The 26,904-nt window shown below is 40.5% G+C and overlaps 1 protein-coding gene across 2 annotated transcripts in view; it reads left to right on the top strand.

The window, feature by feature from the left end:
• The window catches only part of LOC132391145 (anosmin-1), a 196,098-nt gene that overhangs the window by 112,276 nt on the left and 56,918 nt on the right, over positions 1 to 26,904 (top strand). For both annotated transcript variants that reach the window (XM_059963969.1, XM_059963968.1), the window contains exons 3-4: positions 16,759 to 16,821; positions 17,160 to 17,382. In XM_059963969.1, coding sequence (XP_059819952.1) covers positions 16,759 to 16,821; positions 17,160 to 17,382 — 286 coding nt within the window. The remainder of the gene's footprint in view (positions 1 to 16,758; positions 16,822 to 17,159; positions 17,383 to 26,904) is intronic.

Below are 26,904 nucleotides of genomic sequence, written 5' to 3'. Positions count from 1 at the left end.
GGAGGAACTGGATGCCCTCATGGTGCTTTCTGATGTGCACGCTCTGACCATCCCAGACCCTAAGGGACATCCATCAATGGGCATGTTGCAGAAGGGATGAGAGATCATTTCAGCGGGGAGTCTAAGCTTTACGCATAGAGTCCAGCCTAGAAAGTTGCCTGCTGAGCCAGAATCCACCAGAGCCTCCTCTGTGCATAGAGCTATTGGGCATAAAGGAGGACAGAGAGACTGAATTGGGCTGAATGAGGGACCGGGGGAGCATACCAGATAGAAGGTCCCTTGCCCCTAGCTGGTGGTGCCGCTTTACCGGATGCAGTGGGCATTTGATGTCTGGGTTATAGGCAGTTCCACAGTAAGCGCACAAGTTGTTTCTCCAACAAAGGTTGCTCTCTTGTGGATTTAATGGAGCTCTCCCTAAATGCCTCAGTTCTGGAGGAGCCTTCCCCCTTCAGACTGCTCATAAAGTAACCCAAACTCACGAACTGACAAAGATCTTGAATTATTACTTCCCTGATTGAAATATCAATTTTAATTTTTTTTCAATTATATGCATTTGTAAATTATCCACTCCAGAAATGATGTTGTTATCCACACAAAGCTGTACATTGCAAGAACATCAATGTGCTCTATTCGTCCCATTTTCCATTTAATACAAACAGTTGCCAGAGTATGCACTTGAATGAGACACAGAAAACTAGTCCAAAACAAAACCAATGGATTCTATTCCATGACACCACTGTTTTGACAGCAGCTAATAAGAGCATAATTGAACATGTCAGTCCTAATGTTAATATGTATATCATCTGCAATGACAGAATCCCAGCTGCTCTGAGGCAGTTTTGATGTTTTGTTGACTACCATCTCGACAAGTTAATTCCTGGACGTTCTTGTTTTATTTCAGGGTAATATTTTGCTGATGGCTAAATTCGCTACACCCCTATTCTGGGAAACAATTTCAAATGTACAAGTTGCAGTTCCAAAAGCAGTTCACTCAAGCACTAACCCTAGACAGATGTGGAACAGATAGAATTCTGCATGAATTTTGAAGGCTATATTTAAGTACAGTGTATACACTTATGAGGCTATTTTCTTGTAAGTAATATTTCCACCTTGACTATTTTGCAAGCAGAGGGTGCCATTTCTTTAATAGGTGTCATTTTTGTTGGCTTATAAGAAAATATGAAGAAAATAAGAGGTTGTTTTTGCCATGGTTTTGGAAGAGCAAAACAGTGGTCATAATGGAGGTCTATCACTTCCTGTACACTCGTTCAGGTGCATATCAACACGCATTCATGTGTGAATTCACACATATTAACATACATGTCATGTACACACAAATACACATTAACACAAGACTCACACACACACACACACACACGTGCGCGAGGTAGGTGTTAAGTTTTGTCACTTCAAAACGTCAAATTAATTTAAAGAAAGACATGGAGAGTCCAAAAATATGGGTGTAGTTAAAGTGAGGTGTCCATGCATCCCGTGGTAATGTGATGACATATGCAGTTAACATATTCTTACATATAATCCATAATAAATTATTTAAATGAAGAGGAATGCTTATTCAACCAACATATACACAAGGCCACTCCAATATCACTGAAATACCAAATACACATCAGTGGGGTTCATGAAAAGCATGTGCTAAGAGGCATTTCTTTTCTGACTCATCCACCGGATGTGGTGAGCTCCTGAGAGTCTTCACATTTCTGCCCTGCACTGTGCTTTGATTCAACACTTGGACTCAGATTATTTCACAAGATCACAAGACCAAGGAGCAGAAGTAGGCCATTTGGCCCATTGAGTCTGCTCCACCACTCCACCATGAGCTAAACTATTCTGCCATCTAGTTCCAATTTCCAGCTTTTTCCCCATATCCCTTGATACCCTGACCAATTAGATACCTATCAATCTCCTCCTTAAACAACTTCAATGACTGGGCCTCCACAGTTGTATGTGGCAATGAATTCCATAAATCCACGACCCTCTGGCTAAAAAAATTTCTCCTTATCTCTGTTTTAAATGGGTACCCTGTAATTCTAAGACTGCGGCCTCTTGTCCTCGACTCACCCACCAAGGAAAACAGCCTTTCCACATCTACTCTGTCCAACCCTTTCAATATTCGAAATGTTTCTGTGAGATCCCCTCTCATTCTTCTAATTAATACAGTCCAAGAACCGACAAACGTTCCTCATAAGTTAGCCCCTGCATTCCGGGAATCATCCTCGTAAATCTCCTCTGAATTCTCTCCAACATCAGTACATCCCTTCTAAGACAGGGGGCCCAAAACTGCACACGTTATTCCAAATGAGGCCTCACCCGTGCCCCATAGAGCCTTATCAACACCTCCTTACTCTTATACACTATTCCTCTTGAAATGAATGCCCACATAGCATTCGCTTTCCTTACTGCTGATCCAACCTGGTGGTTAACCTGTAGGGTATCCTGCACAAGGACCCCCAAGTCCCTTTGCACTTACGATTTTTAAATTTTCTCCCCATCTAAATAATAATCTGCCCGATTATTTCTTCTTCCAAAATGTACAACCGTACATTTCTCAACATTGTATCCCATCTGCCATTTCTTTGCCCAGTCTCCTGAACTGGCCAAGTCTCTGTTCAACCTTTCTGTTTTTTCAACACTTCCTGCTCCTCCTCTTGGTGTCATCCTCAAGTTTAGCTGCAAGACCATTTAATCCATAATCTAAATCATCGATATTCAGTGTAAAAAGAAGCGGCCCCAACACCGACCCCTGTGGAACACCACTAGTAACCGGCAACCAACCAGAATAGCATCCCTTTATTCCCACCCTTTACTTACTACCTATCAGCCAATGCTCCACCCATTCCGATATCTTTTCTGTAATTCCATGGGCTCTCATCTTATTAAGTAGCCTCTTATGCAGTACCTTATCAAAAGCCTTTTTGAAAATCCAAATACACAACATCCACAGCCTCTCCCTTGTCAATCTTATTTGAGATTACCTCAAAAAGTTCCAATAGGTTGGTGGGGCAGGATCTTCCCTTCATGAAACCATGCTGGCTTGGGCCTATCTTGTCATGCACCTCAAGGTATTCCATAACCTCGTCCGTGAGGATCGACTCCAATAACTTTCCAACTACCGATGTCAGGCTAATAGGTCTGTAATTTAACTTTTGCTGCCTCCCTCTTTTCTTAAACAGCGGAACTACATTTGTGACTTTCCAGACCTCTGGAACCATGGCAGAGTCTACTGATTCCTGGAAGATCATTTCCAATGCCTCCACAATCTCCAAAGCCACCTCCTCAGAACCCATGGGTGTACCTTATCTTGTCCGGGAGACTTATCTATCCTTAGTCCATTTAGCTTCCCAAGCACTTTCTCTCTAGTAATCTTGACTGTGCCTAATTCTATTCCCTGAGACCTCTGGCTATCAGGTATGTTGCTAATGTCTTCCACTGTGAAGACTGATGCAAAATACTCATTTAGTTCCTCTGCCATCTCTTTGTTACCCTTTATAATTTCTCCAGTATCATTTTCAATTGTTCCTATATCTACCCGAGTCACTCTTTTGCTCTTTATGTATCTAAAAAAACTCTTAATATCCTTTTTTATGTTAATTGCCAATTTCCGTTCATAATTCATCTTTCCTTTCCTAATGACTTTCTTAGTTTCCTTCTGTAAGTTTTATCATTCCACATTGCTGTGTCTACATTCAATGTCACTCGCTGTTTTCTTTGGCTCATTTTATCTTATGTTTGGCAGATTCAGTAATTTTTATGTTGTCATCTGTAAATTGAGCATTTGAATCCCAGTTATTGATGAAATGTAAATAAATGTGATCTGAATCCTGAGTCTTGGAGCAACCCTGTCAGTACTTTGCTAATATTATGTCCCAAGATAATCCCTCCAATCACTTCTTTCCCTATTCTTTAACCAATCTGGTATGCACAGTATACGGTATCTGGGCTGAACTAATGTTATTTCACATGGAACTTTTTATTGTGGTTTTTCACTGTTTATGAATAGGAGATCCATAAATAAATCTTATTTCCAATCTCCAGATACATCAATAGTGACCATTTTCTCTCCTTTAAGGTAGCAGATTCTTCATAAAATTTCTCACTAAGCTTTTTCTGCAGCCCCTGAGAAAAATGCTGTCCAATTTCCAGGATTTATTGATTTTAAAATGTTTCAGAAATTTACTAGACTTTTCAAGAATGTGATGAAGTGTTATTCAAAGCTTGTCTATAACTGGAGGGAGCTATATTTGATATCAATTTATACTAATCCCACTTAGGTTTAGCAACTTTAAATTCCTTGCTGTTATGATTTTTGAGGACCTGGGCCAAGCACATAAGCGCAATTCTGAAGAAAGCATGGCAGGGACTAGTTCCTTATGAGTTTGCAAAGATTCAGCATGACAGATTCGTAGGTCGAATGAAAGGTTTTGATGAATCAACATATAGGGGAGAGACTGAAAATCTGGCTGGGTGGTGCCTTAGCAATAATGTCTTACTCAATGTCAGCGAGAGCAAAGAATTAATTATTGATTTCAGGAAAAGGAAACCAGAGGTCCACGAGCCAGTCCTCATCAGAGGATCAGAGGTGGAGAGGGACAGCAACTTTAAATTGTTCAGTACGACAATGCCTCTACTTCCTTAGGAGTTTACGAAGATTCAGCATGACATCTAAAAGTTTGAAAAATATCTGTAGCTGTGTGGTGGAGACTAATATTGACTGTCATCACAGCCTGGTATAGAAACACCAATGTCCTTGAATGGAAAACCCTATAAAAAGTATGGATATGGCCCAGTCTGTCATGGGTAAAGCCCTCCCCACCTTTGAGCAGATCAACACGAAATGTTGTCACAAGAAAGCAGCATCCACCAGGTGAAGAATTGTCATTACCCCTCAACCATCAGGATCTTGAACCAAAGCGTCAACTTCACTCAACTTCACTGAAATGTTCCCACAACCTATGGACTCACTTTTAAGGACTCTTCATCGCATGTTCTTAATATTTGTTGCTTACTAATTTTTCTTTCTTTCTCTATTTGCACATTTGTGCCTTTTGCACATGGGTTGAATGCCAAGTTGATGCAGACTTTCACTGATTCTATTATGGTTATTATGCCCACAAGGAAGTGAACCTCAGGGTTGTATACGGTGACATAAATGTGCTTTGATAATAAATTTACTTTGAACTTACCAGTGTTTGGCCTAAAACATACAACAGCTTGGCATTTCAAGGGTTGTGAGAGACTTTATCTTCTGTATCCCCTTACCCTTTTGTAACCAGTGAGTCCCGTATTCCGGTCACTAAATATGTGTCAAAATGAAGATCACAGTAAATTTATTATCAAAATACGTCTTTGTCACCATATGCTATCTAGAGATTAATTTTCTTGCAGGCATTTACAGGAAAATAAAGAAATTCACTAGAATTTATAAAAACTATACATAAACACAGATGAACAAACAACCAATGTGCAAAAGAAGATAAATTGTGCAAATTATAAAAAATAATACCAAGAACATGATTTGTGGAATCCCGGAAAGTGAGTTTGTAGGTTGTAATGAGTTCAGTGTTGGAATGAGTGAGGTTATTCATGCTGGTTCAGGAGCCTGTTGATTGAGGGGTAATAACTGTTCCTGAACCTGGTGGTGTGGAACCTCAGGCTCCTGTATCTTCTGCCCGATGGTAGTAGTGACAAGAGAGCATGGACAGATCTGCTCTAAATTTCTTAACTCTGGCTTTGGACCTTTGCCGCTAGTTTCAGGCATAGCTCTCACCATCGATCCTATACATATCTTTATAATTTTGAATGCCACATCAAGTTCCTCCTCTGTACATGGAAGTCCCACTGTTCCACAATATTTCTGAGGGTCTATCCTTCATTGTGTTTATCCTATCCTTCTCCATCCTACAAAAGTGTCCCTGGTCAGGATTAAATTCCATCAGCCATAACTCTGCCAGATCACCATCATCCCTTATCCTGAGACTATCCTCACTATGAACAAGGTAGATATAATGTTCCTACATTATTTACTGCCCGTTGTAGAGAAATAACAGTGACTTACATTACAAACTCAATGAAGATTCTTAGTGAGGATGGTTTTGCTACATACCAGAATGCTACTGTATACAGCTGACATTGCAGAATTCAAGTGCAGCTCAATGTTTTGGGAGAGGCTGCCTTGCCTAGTGTAGCCCAAGGCAAATTTGTATATAAATACCGCACGTGAGTTGAAGTAGACTGAAATAATGACCAAGGTCGAAGAAGAGAAATCCCATAGGCAGAGATAACAATCTCAAGCCTTCATTAACGTGTTTATAAATTAACCAAGTGTGTGGGGTAACTGCCACTTACTGAGGCTGTTAGGCTACTGATCAAGTTACGACAGGAGCCACAGTTGACAAACTGGAGTTCAAGTTAAGGAATTCCTTTTTTTCTTACCATTAGGCAGATATGGGATTGAAAATAACTTATTTCCATTAAGTTTTGTAGTTCTGAGGTGACTGGTGAACCAGTGTTGGACCCGAGCTGTTACAGGTGGAGCAGAAGGTTCTTAACGATGCTGTTGGGCAGATTAACATGTGTTCTGTCCACTATATTTGCAGAGTTTGTGCAATGCTGTCAAAGTGATAACTTTGTGTGATTCTAAATGTTCAAACTGCATTCTGAGTAGTCATTCGGCCCAGTACATCACGGGTAAAGCCCACCCAACTAAAGAGCACATCAATATGAAACATTCCTGTAGAAAAGCAGCATCCTTCATCAAAGATCCTCACCACCCAGGCCATGCTCTTTTGTCGCTGCTGCCATCAGGTAGAAGGTACTAGTGCCTCAGGATTCACACCAGCAGGTTCAAGAACATTTACTACCCCTCAACCATCAGGTTCTTTAACAATGAGGATAACTACACTCATCCTATTCCTAGTGTTACCACAAACGATGGTCTCACTTTAAAGACTTTGAACTTTCTATTTCTCATTAGTGCAGAGATTAGACTTTTTTTTAGGACTTTGAGAACATCTTTGAGTCATTTTTGCCATCCAGCAAACAATCTTTTGTGATAGAACTCAGAGTAAAATGCCTGGTTTGGGAGCCTGGTGTCTGGCTTGTGATGGATGTGACTATAGTTAGACAAGGATAATTAAAGCCTCAGTGTTGTTCATGTTGGCCTTAGGGAGGACTGTGACATTTGTTGCTTCATCCTACATTGTCTAGAAACTGCAGCTTTCTAATGCCTGTTGGAGTGTACTCAATTCTGGGCCTGAGTCAGTATAGGTTCAATTGTTTTCCACTAACTCCACTTGGGGAGTTTAATTGGGGGTAAAGTGGTGCTCTCTCTATAGGGGGAAAGACAAAAAAATGTTGGACAATGATGCAGCCTTGCTTGATACCAGTCTGTAATCAGATTGTGGCTGTTGTAAAAGTGAACTCAGCGATTGATTATGGCTTGTACACAATTACTTAGCGGAGATGGTTTGGGAATGAACTTTATGGACAGGGAAGCTTGTTCGATGGAGTCAAAAGCTGTCAGGAAGTCAAACAAAGGCCATGTAATGGTGGCTGATGCCACTCCCGGCTTACCTGTTGGGATATACATCACGGTGTAAAAGTCTTAGGCAGCCTAGACATTTTATATGGTTTCCAGTGGTGTGGCCTCCACAGAAACATGATCTCAACATCATTGAGGCTGTCTGGGATTACCTGGAGAGATAAAAGCAAGCAAAACAGCCAAAGTCTGCAGAAGAACTGTGGCAAGTTCTCCAAGATGCTTGAAACAACCTTTCAGCAAATTTTCTTATAAAAGTGCTTGACAGTGTAACTAGGAGAACTGATGCAGTTTTAAAGGCAAAGAGTGGTCACACCAAATATTGATTTGATTTAGTTTTTTTTTACTGTTTACTGCTCCTTTTATACATTTTTTGATATTTAGAAACTTTTCATTTCATTATTTTTGGAAGTATCTTCGCTCTACAGAATTTTTTTACATGAGCTGATGACTTTTGCACAGTACTGTAGTTTGTAGTTAAGGGATTACCCTTCTTAGTGATTGTAGCAACTAAGTGATTGATATTCAGGGTGCAAATATTGGCTATGACCTCAGAAACGTTGGAAAGGCCAGCCGTTAAGGACATGTTCCATGGTTCAACTTCTGTGATGCAATCACTATTGGGAACTTGATTTGAGTTTACACTGGTGTAAAAGGTGCTCACGTTTTCCTGTGTGTGATTAGTACCTGACTTATTTATTTGAGACACAGTGCAGTATAGACCCATCCGGCACCAGCAATGCCTCCATCTTATCCCAGCGTAATCACAGGACTATTTACAACAACCAATTAACCGACCAACCGGTACATCTTCAGACTGTGGGAGGAAACCGGACACCCAGAGGAAACGCATTTACAGTATGTGTATACGCATATACATATACAGAGGAAACATATACAGTATACTCCTTACAGGCAGCAGCAGGAATCGAACACGGGTCATCTGTACGGTAAAGCATTGTAACCACTGTGCTACCATGCCATCCCGAAATGGAGGGCTGCCCAGGTACTTCTCCTGAAACCGGTTTTATAAGATCTCTACTTGTTGACTTTTGTTTCTTAGTGCTGAACAAAGGAACCATTGAAATGTATTTTCCCCGAGCATCACAAAGACTCTGAAAGTATCGTTGTATTTAATACAACATCAGGCAATGCCAAAGATATTAATAGACATAGTCAATTATTTTGTTTAAAATGCAATGCCTGTAATTTAATTTATAGATCATCCATAACTTGAAATGTTTGTGTTAATGAGGTGTAAATACATGAATTAGTGAGTGATTAATCTCAGGGATTCTGATAGAGTTATAGAGAGTGGGCAACGGTTGAATCTTAATTTTGATGTATGCACTTCAACTTATTTTGTATAGGTTGTATAGCTTTGAAAGAATTATCAAGAATTTATAGTTTTTTGTATCATGGTAGATATCAGATGCAAGGTCACTGCATTCTTCTCATGCACGATGATGTCTTCAATGAAGGATTACATTAGCGATATTAACACTGCAGGACTAGTGCAACTCGATCAGGTGTGAATTAATGGGAAAAGGCATGACTGACAGGGGGGCATAAATTTTATGATGTAGCACTTTGGGCATAGTGCTTCAGATGATAAGAGTGCGTAATAGGAGCTCAGTCACAGAGGTCAGCATGTCTGATGCATTGCTCACTCAGTGGCCACTTTATTAGATACACCCACACACCTGCTCGTTAAGTCAAATTTATTATTATTTAACTATATACACGTATATAATGCATATAGAAATTAGCCAACCTTTCTCTGAACCAGGGCGTAAAGCACAGTAGTGCACATAGCACGCCGCACATGATAACTTATGAAGGTAAGGATAAAATCTACTGATGAATCACACGTAAATAATGAACTAAAGTTCATAAATTAAGTATTGTAAGGTATACAGAACAGATTAACCAGTGACACTTCGAAATTGACGTGGCACGGAGTTCAGAAGCCTAATGGCCTGAGGGAAGAAACTGTTCCTCATTCTGACCGTTATTGTTTTTATCTATCAGAGTCTCCTGCCCGATGGTAGAAAGTCAAAGAGGATGGCGGATGGATGGGTGGGTTCCTTAATAATAATGGCCCTGTGTTTGCAGCACTCCTGATAAGCATCCCAGATAGATGGCAGGGAAATCCCTTTACTATTTCAGCTGTTCTCACAGCCCTTTGTAGGGACTTCCAGACCGATGCTCCAATACCAGATGGAGATGCAACTTGCCAAGACACTCTCAATGACACTCCTGTAAAATGCGCTTAAGATGGAAGGAGGTGGAGGAGTGGAGAGGAGCTTTGTTTGCCTCAATCTCCTTAGGAAGTGGAGGCTCTGCTGTGCCTTCTTGTTCAGGGAGGTGATAGTAAGGGACCAGGTGAGGGTCATCCATGATGTAAACTGCCAGGAATTTTTGTGCATTTAATTCTTTGGAGAATCCATGTATTCACAGAAGGGGTGCTGCAATATTCACAGAAGAGGGTGGTTCATCTGCACCTTCCTGAAGTCCACAATGATTTCCTTGGTCTTCTCCATGTTCAGGCTTAGATTGTTCTACTCACACCAGCTCACCAGCTGCTCCAATTCCTCTCTGTACTCCATCTTGTCATTGTTGTTGATGAGGCCAACCACTGTTGTGTCATCCTCAAACCTGATGACAAAGTTTGGCTGAATCCTGTGACACAGTCATTAATGCAAATATTTAATCAGCAACTCAATGCATAAAAGCATGCAGACATGGTCAAGAGGTTCAGTTGTTGTTCAGACCAAACATCCGAATGGGGAAGAAATGCTATCTAAGTGACTTTAACCGTGGAATGATTGTTGGTGCCAGATGGGGTGGTTTGAGTATCCCAGAAACCTCTGATCTGAGATATTCATGCACAGAGTTTACAGAAAATGGTGTTTTGAAAAGCAAAAATAATCCAGTGTTAATGAGAGCGTTCAGAGGAGAATGGCCATACCGATAGGAGGGCGAGAGTAGCTCAAATAACCACTTATTATAACAGTAGTGTACAGAAGAATGTATCTAAACTCACAACATGTCAAAACACAAAGTAGATGGGCTACAGCCGCAGAAGGCCACGAACATACAGAAATACATTCTGTGGCAACTTTATTAGGCGCCTCCTGTACCCAATAAAGAGGCTACCGAATGCATATCTAGAAACGTCAGGTGGATTTGCTGCTGCCACTTTCTCATATAATGGTTTCTGATATAATCTAAAGGGAAGATGAAATGAGAAAAGGCCACATAGATGAAGCCATACAGCAAGAAAATAATACGGACCACCTGCTTCATTATGAACACCACCAATTGTTCTCATTCACCTTCCTCCTGCTCCCCTAAGGTAAACTGTGTAAATCTCTGGATGTCAGCCAGTCCATATATGCTGCAGTGTAATTACTAAACCCAGTTGTCTTTCTTGGTATGACATTTCCATAGTCCCAGTAGCTTAGATTCCAATACTTTTCATGCAGCTTTTAATCGTCCTTATAATCCTCAGTATTTAAAACTCCCAGGATTCAAGAAGCTCTTTTTAGAACAATATTAATCAAGACAGGATGAGCTGTGTTAGTTGGGTGTCTCTGCCATATACCCAGGACTCTAGGGAAAAGAAAACCCTTCTAATCTCAGACTTGCCTAACGCTTGTTAATTTTATACTTGTGTCCTTTAGGTACTCATATTCTCCAAATGAGCTTTATAAATGGCTTTTGTGGTTTACAATGTCATCTGAACCTCCTGATTAGATTACAGTGTGCTAACTTGCTCAGGGACGTAATATTTTCAATGCCTTTCACATGATGATTTGCATTGGGAGGCCAAATATTTTTTGACTCTCAGGCATTCATATAAATTGGGAGATCAGGCACTCAGTATCAAGAAATAAAGATGCTAGCAACAGGTCAGAATCATGGCTAGAAATGGATAAAATGACAACGGAGCTACTTTGGCCTACTGTATTCAGATGGAAGAATGGTTATTCAGACTTTATTTATATATCTGAATATTTTTATAATTTTTTTTAGTTTTCTGAAGGTACCAGTATATGATTCTAGTATATAATTCTGAGTTTTATGGACTGGTCTGCAGTTCAAACTAACTGTAGTTCGTATTGGCCTCTTTCAGTTCTGTTTTTTTTCATGTTCTCGCCCATTCTTTCTTGTTGCCGTTTGGGGTTTGGTGTTCTTGCTGCTGTTTCTCCATGTGAGCGATCTTTTAGTTTTTGTGTGAGCGAGGGATTGTGGGGTTCTGGGGTTTGCCGGTCTTTATTTCTTTTTCCTTTTGTGCGGGGGTGGGGGGAGGATTGATGTCTTTCTTTCAACCACTTCTATAGTTTTCCATAATTTATGGCTCTCTGGAGAAGACAAATCACAGGATTGTTTCCTGCATACATACTTTGTTAATGAAATTAAACTTTGAACCTTTTGGACCTTGGATGTACTTCCACTAGTGCCATCATTCTCAATCCTCATTCTGGCTATTATTCCTATATTTCCCCTTTTAAAATCACTGTATAAATTACTATAAATCTTAGATCAATAGGAGATACAAATGGAAGCCATTTGATTCAAGTATCTGGTCAAGAAAGAGCTACCTTTCTGAATCTGGCTGTCATAAACCTGGAGGTGGTGACTCTTCATTAAGAGGGGAATCAATGTCCTTCTGCAATGAGCAGTGTAGCTAAGGACTTTAGGCATCCCACCAGAGATTTAGAATCAATCCTGACCTTCTTGCTTCTCTATTTGCATATCTCGTTGCATCTCATGCAGAGCTGTGAAATTTACAGAGATCCTGAAACAGGATTGTGTTAGTTGACTCCCCTTGGTTGGATTTGGTTCCCCTTGCAGACTGATAGCTCGCACAACTTAAGCCCGTGTTGTTTTTGCAGCTGTCTGATGAGAGGAAACGATAACCAGAAAATGGTGTAACCATTATCAGTTATATTTAACTGGCCAGAATGTGAAATAAATCCCGACATCAGGAAGCAATGAATCATTGATCGACATTATAAAATAAACTGCTTTGATAAAAATAATTTACTGCAAAATAAATACAAGGTCACATTCTAGAAGCATTTACAAAGTCTTATAATTGTCAATTTGCCTTGGTTCCTGGATTATATGTCCACAGAAACCCTCAAAATTTGTAGCTGCTTTTCTTCAAAAGTTGATTGGAGGTATTTAAGGCCTTAAGACATTGAAGCAGAATTAGGGTTTTCAGCAAAATCAAGGCTGCTCCGCCATTCCATCCTGGTTGATTTATCATCTTTGTCACTCCATTCTCCTGCCTTCTCCCTGTAATCTTTAACATCCTTACACTAGCCAAGAATTTACCACCTCCGCTTGAAATGATTTGGCCTCCACAGCTGTCTGCGGCAATGACTTTCACAGATTCACCACCCTCTGGCTAAAGAAACTCCTCTTCATCTCTGTTCTAAAGGGATATCCTTCTATTCTGAAGCTGTACCCTAGACTCTCGTACTATAGGAATCATCCTCACCCCATCCACTCTACTCTGGGTTTTATTCAATATGTTTCAAGGAGAAACCCCTCTTTCTTCCAACAAGTACAGAACCAAAGACATCAAAATATTAAGTAAAAAGGAAAGGAAGGATGAAATAGGCTTTAACAAGATCAGATATGATCTACTCAGTGCAATTGGAAGTAAAGTGTGCAAATGTCAATTGAAGAGCAAGAGATGATGTGCCTTTTCCTCTAACTGTGCTTTCAATTGTAGAGGGCGGACGTTTTGGGATTTCTACCTTCGAAGTATCAAAGGTCACGTAAAGTGTGGAAGTTAACCATATAGCCCATTGCTTCCATGATGTGATCTAAGCGACTTTGACTGTGGAATGATTGTTGATGCCACACAGGGTGGTTTGAGTATCTCAGAAACTGATAATCTGCTGAGATTTTCATTCACAGCAGCTTCTAGAGTTTACAGGGAATAGTGTGAAAAACAAAGAAAGACATCCAATGAGCTATGGGCGATGACACCTTGTTAATGAGAGAGGACAGTAGAGAATGGCCAGACTGGGTCAAGCTGAGAGGAGGGCGACAGTAACTCAAATAACTACGCGTTACAACATGGTTGTGCAGAGGAGTATTTCTGAATGCACAACAAATCAATTCTTGAACTGGATGGGCTACAGCACCAGAAGGCCACAAACATACACTCAGTGGCCATTTTATTAGGTACAGGAGGTATGTAATAAAGTGGTCACTGAATGTGTGTCTTTGTTATTCTTGGCAGAACTTTCCAGATTGTAATCCCTCACTGAGGGTAAAAAAATGTTTTACCTCATGAAACATTTTGCTATTTTGCCAATCATCATTCTATATCCATGGCCTTTCCATGAGAATGGTTTCTGATTATTTACTGTAGCTCTCCCCAACGCCTCCGGGAATTTAAACTTCAACTTTTTCTTTTCTGAAGAGAACCGCCTCAGCCTCTGCAGCCTATCCACGGGATTAACGTCTCTTGCTCCTGAAATAGATCTTGTAAGAGAGTAAAAAACTGCTCATGGCACCTGAGAAAAAAGACCCATTTACTGCTCAATGCCTTGCATTGATTCACATTAACATGTACAGTCAGTCCCCTGTTAATTTCCAGCTTGGCCATAGTTCATCCTTAATGCTTGAGCCTCATCCTGTTAGCGTCAATATCATCAATCCTATGTGTGTCTCTGCTAATGTCTGTTACAGGTGTAGGTGGGAAAAATTAGTGCTGAAACACTTGGTGCTGTCCAACACAGTTTTCCATGCTTCTGGAGTTACCGTGCAGTATTGTCCTGTTGTGAAACTGACGATATTGACATGAATTTGTTGTAATAGCGGTAAAAATGTCAACCTTTGCCATGGCACCTTGATGGTCTCTACCCCTGACCCTCTAATCCTCGAGAACATGACTCCCCCAATGCCCATGTAAAACTGGCAGCAACCTCAGCCATCTGAGCCTACAGTCATGTGGAGCCGTCAGAGGTTGTCTTGTGACCCACAGAATCCTTTGTTGCAGACTGTGCTGAGGAACCGGGCACCAAAATACTTGAGTGGAACGTCTTTATCAATATATTTAACATCAGTATGCTTACTCAAATTACAACATAGACCATGGCATATGTTATTAATGCAACTCATATCAGAGACTCTGCTGAGTTCTAATGGAGAACAGGAAGTTCTGGAAGAACGCAGGAAGTTGGCCAATAAGTGTAAAGGAAAGAATATGTTGTGAGCAATATGGTAGGTGTCACCTTCATCAGAACTGGAAGATAAAGAGACATTTATTTAGGTTGAAAGAGGGCAGCAGGGAGGTTAGCAGATCAGTCAAGAAACAGAAAAGGTGTAAGACTTTAACAGCTTGTTTAATCAAAGGATTTAAAAAAATCTAGATGATACAAAGATATAAAAGGCCAAAGGATTGTAAGAATGTTGATGAAAATCACAGGTTTGTAGCAGGTAGTTGAAGCCATTGTTATGCCCCTACTTAAACTGTGAAAATGCAGATATTGTGGGTTGAGGAACAATTAGTCAATCTACCGATCCACTCCTGCTCCCAGTGTCCCTTGCTGCAGTCTCCACAATTTCTGACCTCCTGGGGTTGCTGGTCACCGGAGGGTAGCTTCAAGGTTCTCCCACCCTTGTCTTGAATGCTCCCAGGGTTTACAGCTACCCACACAATCGCTAGCTTCGGATTCACCTGCAAACCCTTTCAGATAAAGCAATCACATTTTGTTTGAAGCATGATCTATAGAGAGAGCAACAGGAGATGTGAATTAAAAAAAACAAGTCGGGCGAAACACCTCGCACGGGGACTTAATTCATGACGTAAATATTTCAAATGAAGTATAATAAGTGTTTGTTATTTAAGCTGTTTCCCACCCAGAAACAAACTTGCCCACTGATTTCTGCGAGTTACTACAATTAATGAAAGTAAATAATACTTTTCACTCTCTGTTCTATACACAACTGAGCCACAGCTTTTTGAAGTTCAAATATAATTTCGATATGGTTGAACCCATTTTAGTTTATCTTGTAGCAATGTGCTACACACAGTGCTGAAATAACGACACGCAGTCGGTAAGTTGTTTCGAGACTAGTTTATTCAAACTCTGCAGCGCCGGCATTTAATCCCTAGCGCTCGTCCTCTCTGGGCAGAAATGACATCAGAGGTGCATTACCAAAGTCTCTCCCCGCGCGCGGGCTATTTGTGAGCCGGTTCGCCTGCGCAGAAAGTGGGTCGCCACAATCTGCTAAATTTCCTCCAGTAGGATTCTTTTTAAGACAGAAGCTTTTATTTCCTGCTCACATAAAAGTTAATTTCCAGTGACTTTGCTTTGCTTGTTCTCTAACATTCTGCACGCAGAAGTGTTCTCTGTCCAAACGAACGTCCATTTGTTAGTATACATTTAAAAATTCAGTCTGTCACCAAGAATGTATTCTAGGCTCTGGAAGCATTTTAGAAGAGGAAGAGATTTCCACACCTATACTCTGAGTGGAGGACAGACAGTGGGGGTGCCTCACCCACAAACAATGCAAGAATCCAGTCAAAGGAGCTTTGGACTCAGAACATTGAAACCATTGATCATAATTCCCTGCTAGGAAATTAAATTTGTTGTTGAGGTTTGTTAGTTGGGAAGTCAGTAGAGTTCTTTCAAGTAAATTTCATGCCTGCAGGATAGTTCTGGGACTATTTAGCATGAATGGAACACATTCAGATTTGGAAAAGAACATAATACCTGTTTACCATGAGCTTCTAGTTAGAGTAAGGATTATATTTAACAAGTGGTAACTCATTGGGTGGCCAAGAAATTTCCAACATTTTGAAAAAAGCAAGCAAAAATATAAAAATTTATTTCATCAAACTGCAATTGCTGCAACTTGATTTGAAAATTGCACATTTTATTTGAGAAGGTTTTAATTATTCAGTTTAAAATATTATAATTATTTCACTGAAAATATCTATTTTGAAGAAAACGCCACAGCATCTGCAGCCATATTGGATTAGATTTGATATTTGACATGTTCAGATATAAGTGCTGAGACTTTCCAACCTATTGGAAGATGCCGTTTAGTTGTTTGCTGTTTCAGTTATGTGAGAGTGACCCAGAGGCATGGCCAGGCATGGACTTTAATGCATCACATCCCTTTGATGTGGCTTTTGATACTAACAGGCACTTCTTTCTGCTTGACAGTGCCTAGAGCCATGCAAAGAATCCTGGGACATACAGGAGACTCACTGTCAAAGCAAGTGTGAGGTAAGATCTGGCCTTGAGCTATTTATTTTAGTTTTTAACATCTTTGAGGATAATCAAATGCTGCTTCAATTTGTAGGATTAGTCAACTTGAACATATTAGTGACAGCAAGAAGGATATGAAACCAGTCTGCAGCAGAAGATGGTACAGTAGATTTAGTCAAATGACCCCTGTGTTTTTTGTGACTACAGATGTTCAATAAAGCAAACGTTTAATTGTAGTATTTCACCAGCCATGGAATTTACCACATAGCATTTTAGGTAGTTTAAAAAATCTTATAGCAATTGTTCGAGAACTTTAGTGCAAATGAAATAATTCCGTTCTTTTCATTTTATTCCAGTTTCTTTTCCCAAAGAAACACTATGAGTGCCTGACTAGCTGTGAGTTCCTCAAGTCAATCCAGTCAGCAAAGCAGGGGGACTGTCCGGCTCCAGAGAAAGCCAGTGGATTTGCTGCTGCCTGTGTTGAAAGCTGTGAGGCAGACAACGAGTGCTCGGGTCTGAAGAAATGCTGTTCCAATGGCTGTGGCCATACTTGTCAAATACCGCGCAACCTGTTCAGGGGTAAGCACCTGCCTCGTTCATTTAAAATTGCTTGCATGTTAAGCGTTTTTCATTGTGTGCTGTAAGTGGTTATGGTGAGACAGTGCCAGCCCAGGAACAGGCCCTTTGATCCATGTGGCCTTTGCCGATAGTCAATCACCCAATCACACGCTCTGCTTAACTCCGGCTTTTTATTTTATATTCCCCACGTTATTATCAACTCCACCCAGACTTCATCACTCATCTAGACACTAGGTACAATTTGCTGTGGCCAATTGACCGAGCGGCCTGCGTGTCCTGGGGACGTGGGAGGAAACTGGGGTATGCGGAGGACGCCCGCTCTGTCACAGGAGAACGTTTAAATTCTGCACAGGTCACATCTGAGGTCAAGGTTGAACGTGGACTACTGGAGTAGAGAGGAAGCCGATCCGCCATCGGTAATACTGAGCCACAATGATCACCTTCAACATTTGGTACCAGCAACTTGCTTTAGTATTTACAGACTAGCTTTATTTGTCACATGTACATCAAAAAACCGAAACATGTAATTTTGTGTTAAATCAAATTAGCAAGGATTGTGCTGGAGGCAAACCGCAAGTGTGGCCATGCGTCTGGCACCAACATAGCAGGCCCACAATTCACTAACCTTAACCATACTGCTCTGGAATGTGGAAGGACGCTGAAGGAAGCCCACACTGTCACGGGGAGAATGTACAAACTCTGGCGCAGAAATAGCGTTACACTAACTGCTATGTTACCGTGCTGTCCACAATAGAGCACCAATTAGTATCCCAAACTGCTTCGCAGATTTTGATATTGACAAAATTGATACAAGGGAGTAACTAAAACAATGATTGTATTATTCGAGTGAATGTACACGGAAAGGTCAAAGTCAGTCAAGTTTATTGTCAAATCCACAGGTGCAATGAAAACTTATTTGCAGCAGAATAGCAGGTACGCAGCATCATATAAACAGCAGTCACATGTAAAATATAAATTACAACGTTTTGAGAAAGAACACAATTAGAAGCAAAACAGTAAGTCCATTATAGAGCAAAGTGATCAATGTGGCCGTGGTCTTGCTATACTGGGGTAGTGATTAAAGTTGTGCTGGTTGGTTCAAGAAGTGAAGTAGTTTGTTTTTAAAAATCTGGTGGTGTGTGATTTCAAGCTCTGTACCTCCTGCTTGATGGTAGCTGGAAGAAGATGGCATGGCCCAGATGATAAGGATCTTTGATATATGATAGATTTTCTATTCCCTTGATCTTTTCCCCTTCTTTCTTTCATTCATTCCTTCCCTTCTTTATATCTTCCTGCACTGTAAATGAATTTTTTACCAGACCACTACCAACCCTTTGATTTTCTTATCCTTCTGATTATCTGAACGGGCTGGAGCTGATTACTTATTTCTGTAAAGAAGTAATCATCATTGACTTCTCTAACTCAGTACCTTTCCACTGAGGAAGCTCCAAAAACAGCAACTCCTCCTCTGTAGAATCATCAATCACAATCCTAATCTATTGTTCCAGGCTGAATGGCAAGCTTTTCAACCTACCAGCAACATAGATCAAAAGCAATTGGTACAAGGGTTAGAGATATTATTTATTAGTATTTTATTCTCTCTTATATCCATCTCACAAAATGAGGGAGTACAAATCTTTATGTTGCGTCTCCGTCGTTATGTCAAGCAAAAAGGAAGGGAAATGTAGGAGGATATTGTCCAAGATTGTATGGATGATTGTTTTGAAAACCTGTATGTACAGTCGAATACACAATCAGATCAGTGTACAGTCAGATACACAATCAGATCAGTGTACAGTCAGATACGCAATCAGATCAGTGTACAGTGGGATACACAATCAGACCAATGTACAGTCAGATATACAATCAGATCAGTGTACAGTCAGATACACAATCAGACCAGTGTACACAGATATACAATCAGATCAGTGTACAGTCAGATACACAATCAGATCAGTGTATAGTCGGATATACAATCAGATCAGTGTGCAGTGGGATATGCAATCAGATCAGTGTACACTGATGTACCCCAGGCTACTGTGGGAAGCGAAGGAGGAGATTGCTGAGCCTCTGGCGATGATCTTTGCGTCATTAATAGAATTGGGAGATGTACCAGAGAATTGGAGGGGTTGCAAATGTTGTTCCCTTGTTCAAGAAAAGGAGTAGAGATAACTCAGGAAACTATAGACCAGTGAGTCTGACTTCAATGGTGGGCAAGTTGTTAGAGAAGATTCTGAGAGGCAGGATATATGAGCATTTTGAGAGACATAATCTGATTAGGGATAGACTGCATGGCTTTGTCAAGGGAAGGTCATGCCTTATGAGTCTGATTGATTTCTTTGAGGATGTAACAAGACACATTGATGAAGGTAGAGCAGTGGATGTGGTGTATATGGATTTCAGTAAGGCATTTGATAAGGTTCCCCATGTAAGGCTCTTACAGAAAGTAAGGAGGCATGAGATCAAAGGAGGCCTTGCTTTGTGGATTCAGAACTGGCTTGCCCACAGAAGGCAAAGAGTGGTTGTAGATAGTTCGTATTCTGCACGGAGGTTGGTGAGCAGTGGTGTGCCTCAGTGATCTGTTCTGGGACCCCTTCTCTTCATGAATTTTATAAATGGACTGGATGAAGAAGCAGAAGGTTGGGTTAGTAAATTGGCTGATGACACAAAGGTTGGAGGTGTTGTGGATAGTCTGGAGGCTTGTCAGAGGTTACAGCGGGGCATCAGTTGGATGCAGAACTGGGCTGGGAAGTGGCAGATGGAGTTCAACCCAGATAAGTGTGAAGTGGTTCATTTTGCTAGATCAAATTTGAAGATAGAATATAGTATTAATGGCAAGACTTGGCAGTGTGGAGGAGCTGAGAGATCTTGGGGTTTATGTCCATAGGATGCTCAAAGCTACTGCGCAAGTTGACAGTGTTGTTAAGAAGGCGTATGGTGTGTTGGCATTCATCAACCATGTGATCGAATTCAAGGGCCATGAGGAAATATTACAGCTATATAAGACCTTGGTTGGACCCCATTTGGAGTACTGTGTTCAGCTCTGGTCACCTCACTACAGGAAGGATGTGGATACTATAGAGAGAGTACAGAGGAGATTTACAAGGATGTTTCCCAGATTGGGGAGTATGCCTTGTGAGAATAGGTTGAGTGAACTTGGCCTTTTCTCCTTGGAGCGATGGAGGATGAGAGGTGACCTGAGAGAGGTGTATAGATGATGAGGGGCATTGATCGTGTGGATAGTCAGAGGCTTTTTCCCAGGGCTGAAATGGCTAACACAAGGGGGCAGAGTTTTAAGGTGCTTAGAAATAGGTACTGAGGGGATGTCAGGGGTAAGATTTTCACACAGAGAGTGGTGAGTGCGTGGAATACACTGCCAGCGGTGGAAGCAGATACAATAGGGTCTTTTAAGAGCCTCTGAGATAGGTACATGGAGCTTAGAAAAATAGAGGGCAATGGGCTAGGGAAATACTAGGCTGTTTTTAGAGTAGGTTACATGGTCGGCACAACTTTGTGGGCCGAAGGGCCTGTAATGTGCTGTAGATTTTCTATATTCTATATTCTAACTCCTTTGTTTTTTCAACATTGAGGGAAGGGTTTTTGTTCTTCACACTACTGTCAGGATGTTGACTTCTCTGTAGGCTGTTTATCACCAGGGGGTGGTTGGGGTCAAGAATAAGTATGAACTTATAATACAAAGCTAAAGCAATGAGATAGATAGTTGCTATAGGGCAGGTTCCCATAATGCTAATTGGTTCTAATACAATTAGTGCATGATGGAACATTTCACATTATGTGGGCTACATTGGTTATAGTGCGATTTGGATCGGGAAAAGCTGTACTTCGAGAACAACTACAATCTGTCTTGTCATAATGTGGTTTTTCTATGACATGAGGTTTCTTAGGAATATAACTATCAGGTTATAGCGGAACTACCTATACTTCTGACTCAGCTAAAGCCACGGGCAAGAAGCTATGCTGAGAGTCTGATGAAGTAACTAAGGAAACGCTGCATTACCAGAGATACTGCTTCTCCGAGGAGATGTTAAAGGTCCTCTGCTCTCTCAGCTCGTGAAAGATCCCATGATATCATTTTATGGAAGGGCAGTATTGTGGCCAATATTTATATGATAGCCATGGCAGCTAAAGTAGATAATCTGGTTAATATCACATTGCTGTTTGGGGACGTTTGCACTGTGCAAAGTGGCTGCTCTTCTTCGTGCACTTGGAATAGCATCTTATTTCAAAAGTTCTCCTTTGACTCTAAGACTTGTTGAAGCATTTTAAAATGAGCATGGTAGAGAATATATACTGTAAGTACATATGTAAGTACTCTTTCATAAGTGCTCAAGGCATTTCACAGAAGATTAATTCTGTAACGTTGCGCTACAGTTACACGAGTTATAGAGAAGGCAGCAGAACTGTTGATGATTTGATTCTTTGATCCTGTGCTATTTAGTGGGAGTGTATAATCTCAGATTTGGAATTTGAATGCTTATGGAACTATATATTTTATCATCTGAGACTTCTGGTCAATGTTAGTCCATTACAAAGCCATCTAGCCATCAGTGTAGGAATAACGTAGGAACAATAGAGAGGTTAGGAATACTGCATGAATGTTGGAAATTTAGTTAACGCGATAGGGAATAAGGCAGCAAAGACTTGGCTGGACAAGGATGTTTGAGAATGAGGTCAGAGAAGCTATTTCATACTAACTGTCAGGACCGAACAATATTCTGCTTTATCATAAAGGATTTTGAACAATCCAGTCTTCAAATTTTATGTGCAAAATAAAAATATCTATGGCATCCTCGATGACTTGCTGGATGAGAATACCTGAACCACATAAATCAGAACTAGTTAGACAACTGTTCGGCTAAACAGTAGGAGTGGGACTCTGGCTGCCATTAGAGTCAATCATTGTCTTTATTGACTATTTCCTCCTAGGTTTATGTTCATTGTCAAAGAAGCAGGGGCACTTAATAATACTGGAAGGATAAAACATATGTCGTTTGTAACCTTTCTTGTTTACGGTAGTTTTAAGGATATCAAATTCGGTAATCTATTTTTTATAATATTTGGAAGAGATAATTTTTACAAATAATTAAGGTATGTCAAGGGCATTTTGTATGATTGAGAGTTCCATAAAAATGATAAATTAGAATAACTGTTTACATTTCATGGCTGGATTGAAACAAAATCGTTCATCAATCTGTAACAGTTATTGGTGCTTCTTGTACATGTAAATTTATTCACTGAATCATTTTAAAAATGCGTGAGCTAAAATATTTTTGGGAATTGTTCCACGTTGATGTAATTAAGTCTGAATGAGATATTTCTTCCACATTCATCAGAAGAGAATGGGTGAAGATGAAAATAGGTTCAGTGTTTGGGTCTGTGTTCTGAGATCCTGCAGTATTATCTTCTCATTATAACTCAGTTTTGTCACAGGCATCAATCACTTTGGGTTGAACCAGAGTTATAGCGTGTCTAATTCTTTTGTTCCTCACCCAGCAGAACAGATCTTCGTTCCTTAAGATTTAACTGCTGTAATGAATAAAAGTTTAATCAGTTGAAAATTGACATAGAACCAAAGTAAAAAGAAATGACTAAAGCTTAATCACAGGCACTTGTTTTATTTTTCAATAATCTTTGTGAGACTGTGCTGTACATGTATGGACTGCCACACTTTCCCATTAAATAACAATGATTGTACTTCTACAGTACTTTGACCATGCAAAAGTTAAGCAAGCCACCAGAGAAAGGCCTGCTGCCTAAGATAAGTTTGGAGAAGGCGTAGGAGAGGAAAGATACTGGGAAAAAAGAGCGTAGGACAAAATGGACCATTGGGAAGGGTTGGCTTTGAGGTCATCTGGAAGTAGGGATGTGGAGAAGGCAGCTGAGTAGCTGGTCTCAATATTAAAAGTCCATGACTTGGATGTAATGGTATGTTGAATGAGGGCAAGGCAAAGTCGCCTGTGTGGTTGTCAATGACTCTAAGATGATAACCTTGAATGTCACTGCAGAGGTGAAATAACCAAGCCTTTTTGTACACAAAAACAGCGTATGATGGATGATCTGTTAATCTTCATGATGATTTTGAATCAGGGAACTCCATTGGTCAGAACACATCTGCATTTTCTCTATAATTGTATGAGATCTTTAGCCTAGGGCTGAAGTGGTGGATAGAGTATGTAGGAAATGATATTTTTATGTTTAGCCGCACTGTATTTTCAAGTAATGATATGATATTTTAATCTGTAAAACAATGGCCAGTCTTCTGACTCTGCTCAGTTCTGTTGAGAATAGCAAGTTCTTCCTTTCTGCTGAGTAATTTCTAGGTGACATCTCATCACGACTGTTCAAATAATAAAAAGTGCGAACTTTTTTACCCTTAGCCACCATATCTAGGGTTTTCTAAGGTCAAAGCACTTGCTTTATTTGGGTACATAGTAGTTAAATATCCTTTTAAGAAGTCCATCAGGACATTTTCTGATTAGAAACTAATTTGCCTGATATGACTGTGTAATTATATAGATGTTAAAAATATATCCTAATCCAAATCTACAGTATTATTAAGATTTCTGCCAATTTATGCTAGCTATGCCATGTCTTTGATTAAAAACTACAGAGCATAAGAAATAGGAATAAGAAGCACCTCAAGCCTGTTCTGGAATTCAGTAAGATCACGGGGAGTGTGTCATATCTACTTTCCACCTAATCTCCAAATCACAGAATCATATTGCAGAAACAATAGTTTTTCACAGAGCAATCAATACGGTCCAAAACATTTGCCCTTTATCCACAACCCTGTAAATTATTTCCTACATGACCCCATCTGACTCTTTCCTGAATTGAAAATCATAATCATTCTCTGTATAAAAAGATCTTATTCCTGCCACCCAAGTGTCCTATGCCCATCACTTGAACCCATGTTTCTTTTTCCTCAAATCATCCACAATGGAAACATTTTCACACTATTTATCTTGCATAAAAGCATTAGATGTACCATGGAGATCATTCTGGTGGGCTGTGTCACCATCTGGTATGGGGGGAGGCGCTACTGCACAGGATCAAAGGAAGCGACAGAAAGTTGTAAAATTAGTCAGCTCCATCATGGGTACTTACCTCCTTAGTATCCAAGATGTCTTCAAGGAACAATGCCTCAGAAAGGCAGCATCCTTTATTAAGGACTCCAATCACCCAGGACATGGCCTCTTCTCACTGTTACCATCAGGTAGGAGCTTTGAAGCCACACACTCAGCGATTCAGGAACAGCTTCTTCCCCTCTGCCACCCGGTTTCTAAGTGGATATTGAATCCCACTTCTTAAAAATATATTTCTGTGTTTGCACTACTATTTTTAATTTAACAATTTAATGCACATGCTGTATATACACTCATTTATTTATTTTTCTATATTATCATGTATTGCATTGTACTCCTGCTGCTAAGTTAACAAATTTCACGATACATGCCGGTGATATTCAGTAGGCAAGTACATTTAATGTCAGAGAAATGTATACAATATACCTCCTGAAATGCTTTTACTTCGCAAGAAAACAGAGTGCCCCACAGAATGAATGACAGTTAAATGCTAGAACCCCAGAATACCTCCCAGCTCCCTCCTCCCATGCACAAGCAGCAGAGAGGCAACAACCCCCCCACCAGCAAAAAGTATCAGCACCCCCCCCCCCCCCACCAGGCACTCAAGCATGCAGCAAAGCATCAACAAAGACATAGAGTTGCAGTTCCCCAAAGACTACTCGTTCACCTGGTATTCGACATACCACAGGTTCTCTCTCTCCCTAATAAGGGGAAAAGAGGTGTCCTGTTTCACAGCTAGAAGGGAGACATAACAAACAACTCATTGATTTATGGTGTTAAAAGTCTGTTGCATCACTTTTTTCGAGCTCTGTGCCTAAAGAACTCAGGTCCCTGGGCACAGAGCCTGCAGCCAGCTCACTGCTTCCGATCTTCCATGTACTCCCACGATACATCAGGCAGCAGCGCCGGCCTTGAATCAGTCCATCTCCAGAGCCACGGAAATCCGGCACCCTGAAGGCGTTCACCCTAGTCTTCCAGGCTGTGGCCTTGGGATATCAAAAAGCGGCCGGTCATGAGGCCCTGAGAGCAGGTCCCATTTCTGCAAAGAACTGAAGTCAGCATGTAACTCCAGGTCAGGGTCTTCAAAGAAACCTTGAAAGGGAAAAGAAAGAGATATCAAAGATAGAAAGAGAGCTGTTTCCAAAGATGCGAGTAAAGGAGCTGCCGTTAGGCACTATCATCCCTAAGCTCTGCAAGACGACAAAACAAATCTGATTCTGATGATTGTCTGTGAACGTTTTACTCTCATGAGAACTCCTGTTTAAACTTAACAGCTGAAAACCCTTAACATTGGAATCTTTCCAGCATATATTTTCTGCACTGTCTCCAGAACCTTCTCTTTCTTCTTTATATCTGCCCAGCAAAATTGGACCCAGTATTCCCATTATCAGAGAGCTGCTTGCTGGCTATGCCCACTCATGGGACTGTGGCAGGAGTAAACCTCAGAAAAATCCAGGGCAGTATTGATCTCCGCCTTCTCTTTGGATTGGACAGTCGTCACATAGACAGCTGCAATGCAACATCTCTGGTTGACCTCAATCAACGGAGGGCCTCAAGATTCCAGTTATGGTCCATTTAAGCATCTTACATTGGTCTCATTGGTACTCAATTAGGGCTTTCCTAGTAGTCAAAGGTATATCTGTCTCAGATTTGAATACTTTCAGTGTCTGAGCATAGACAGCCCATTAAGGTAGAGAATTCTACTTGGCACAGGGAAATTTCTCACCTGAGTTTTGAATAACCATCCCCTTGTCTTGATATATTTCCCCTGGGTTCAAGAGTCTCTAGCTAGTGGAATGAGCCCCTTTGTATCTGCCTGTCAAACGCTCTCTGAATTTATATGCGCAATGGGATTACTTTTCATTTTTCGAATCCCCAAAATAAGATTTTTATATGGAGTTCAAATACCTTCATTCAAAACTGAAGATTGTTTATTCTAATTCTTCAGTACACGAGTGTAAAGGAGAATGAAATGATTGTTACTCTGGGTCTAATTCAGCATAAAGAAAACAATAAAAAAGCAATAAAAACAAAGTAAATGACATGTTTGAAGTCTCCCGCAAGTTTAAAGAAATTGTCCGGGTGTTTGTTTTGAAGAGAGCTGATGATATTGTAAACTCTCCCAGTGCATCTTTGGTGTTGGTACTCAGCTGGAATATAGGCAGCAGTGATAAACGTGTTGTTTTGCTGTAAAGAGACATGATCATTTTTTAGTTATATTTGCCAACTACATTTATTCCAATTGTTATGGAAGTTGATAAAGTACATCATGTCTAAAGTGGTTGGAGCACAGCTTGAATATATTGTAGCCTGTGAGGACTCGAAAGTAGTCTGGACAAACAAGAATAGAATAGTATATAAAAAGAGGACATACTAGAGATACTCAGCAGGTCAGGCAGCATATGTGGAGAAAGAA

The sequence above is a fragment of the Hypanus sabinus genome, chromosome 3 (genome assembly GCF_030144855.1).
Source record: "Hypanus sabinus isolate sHypSab1 chromosome 3, sHypSab1.hap1, whole genome shotgun sequence".
In the NCBI taxonomy this organism is placed as follows: domain Eukaryota; kingdom Metazoa; phylum Chordata; class Chondrichthyes; order Myliobatiformes; family Dasyatidae; genus Hypanus; species Hypanus sabinus.
The sequence above is the reverse complement of the archived record's forward strand: the minus strand, read 5'-3'. Positions and strand labels throughout refer to the sequence as shown.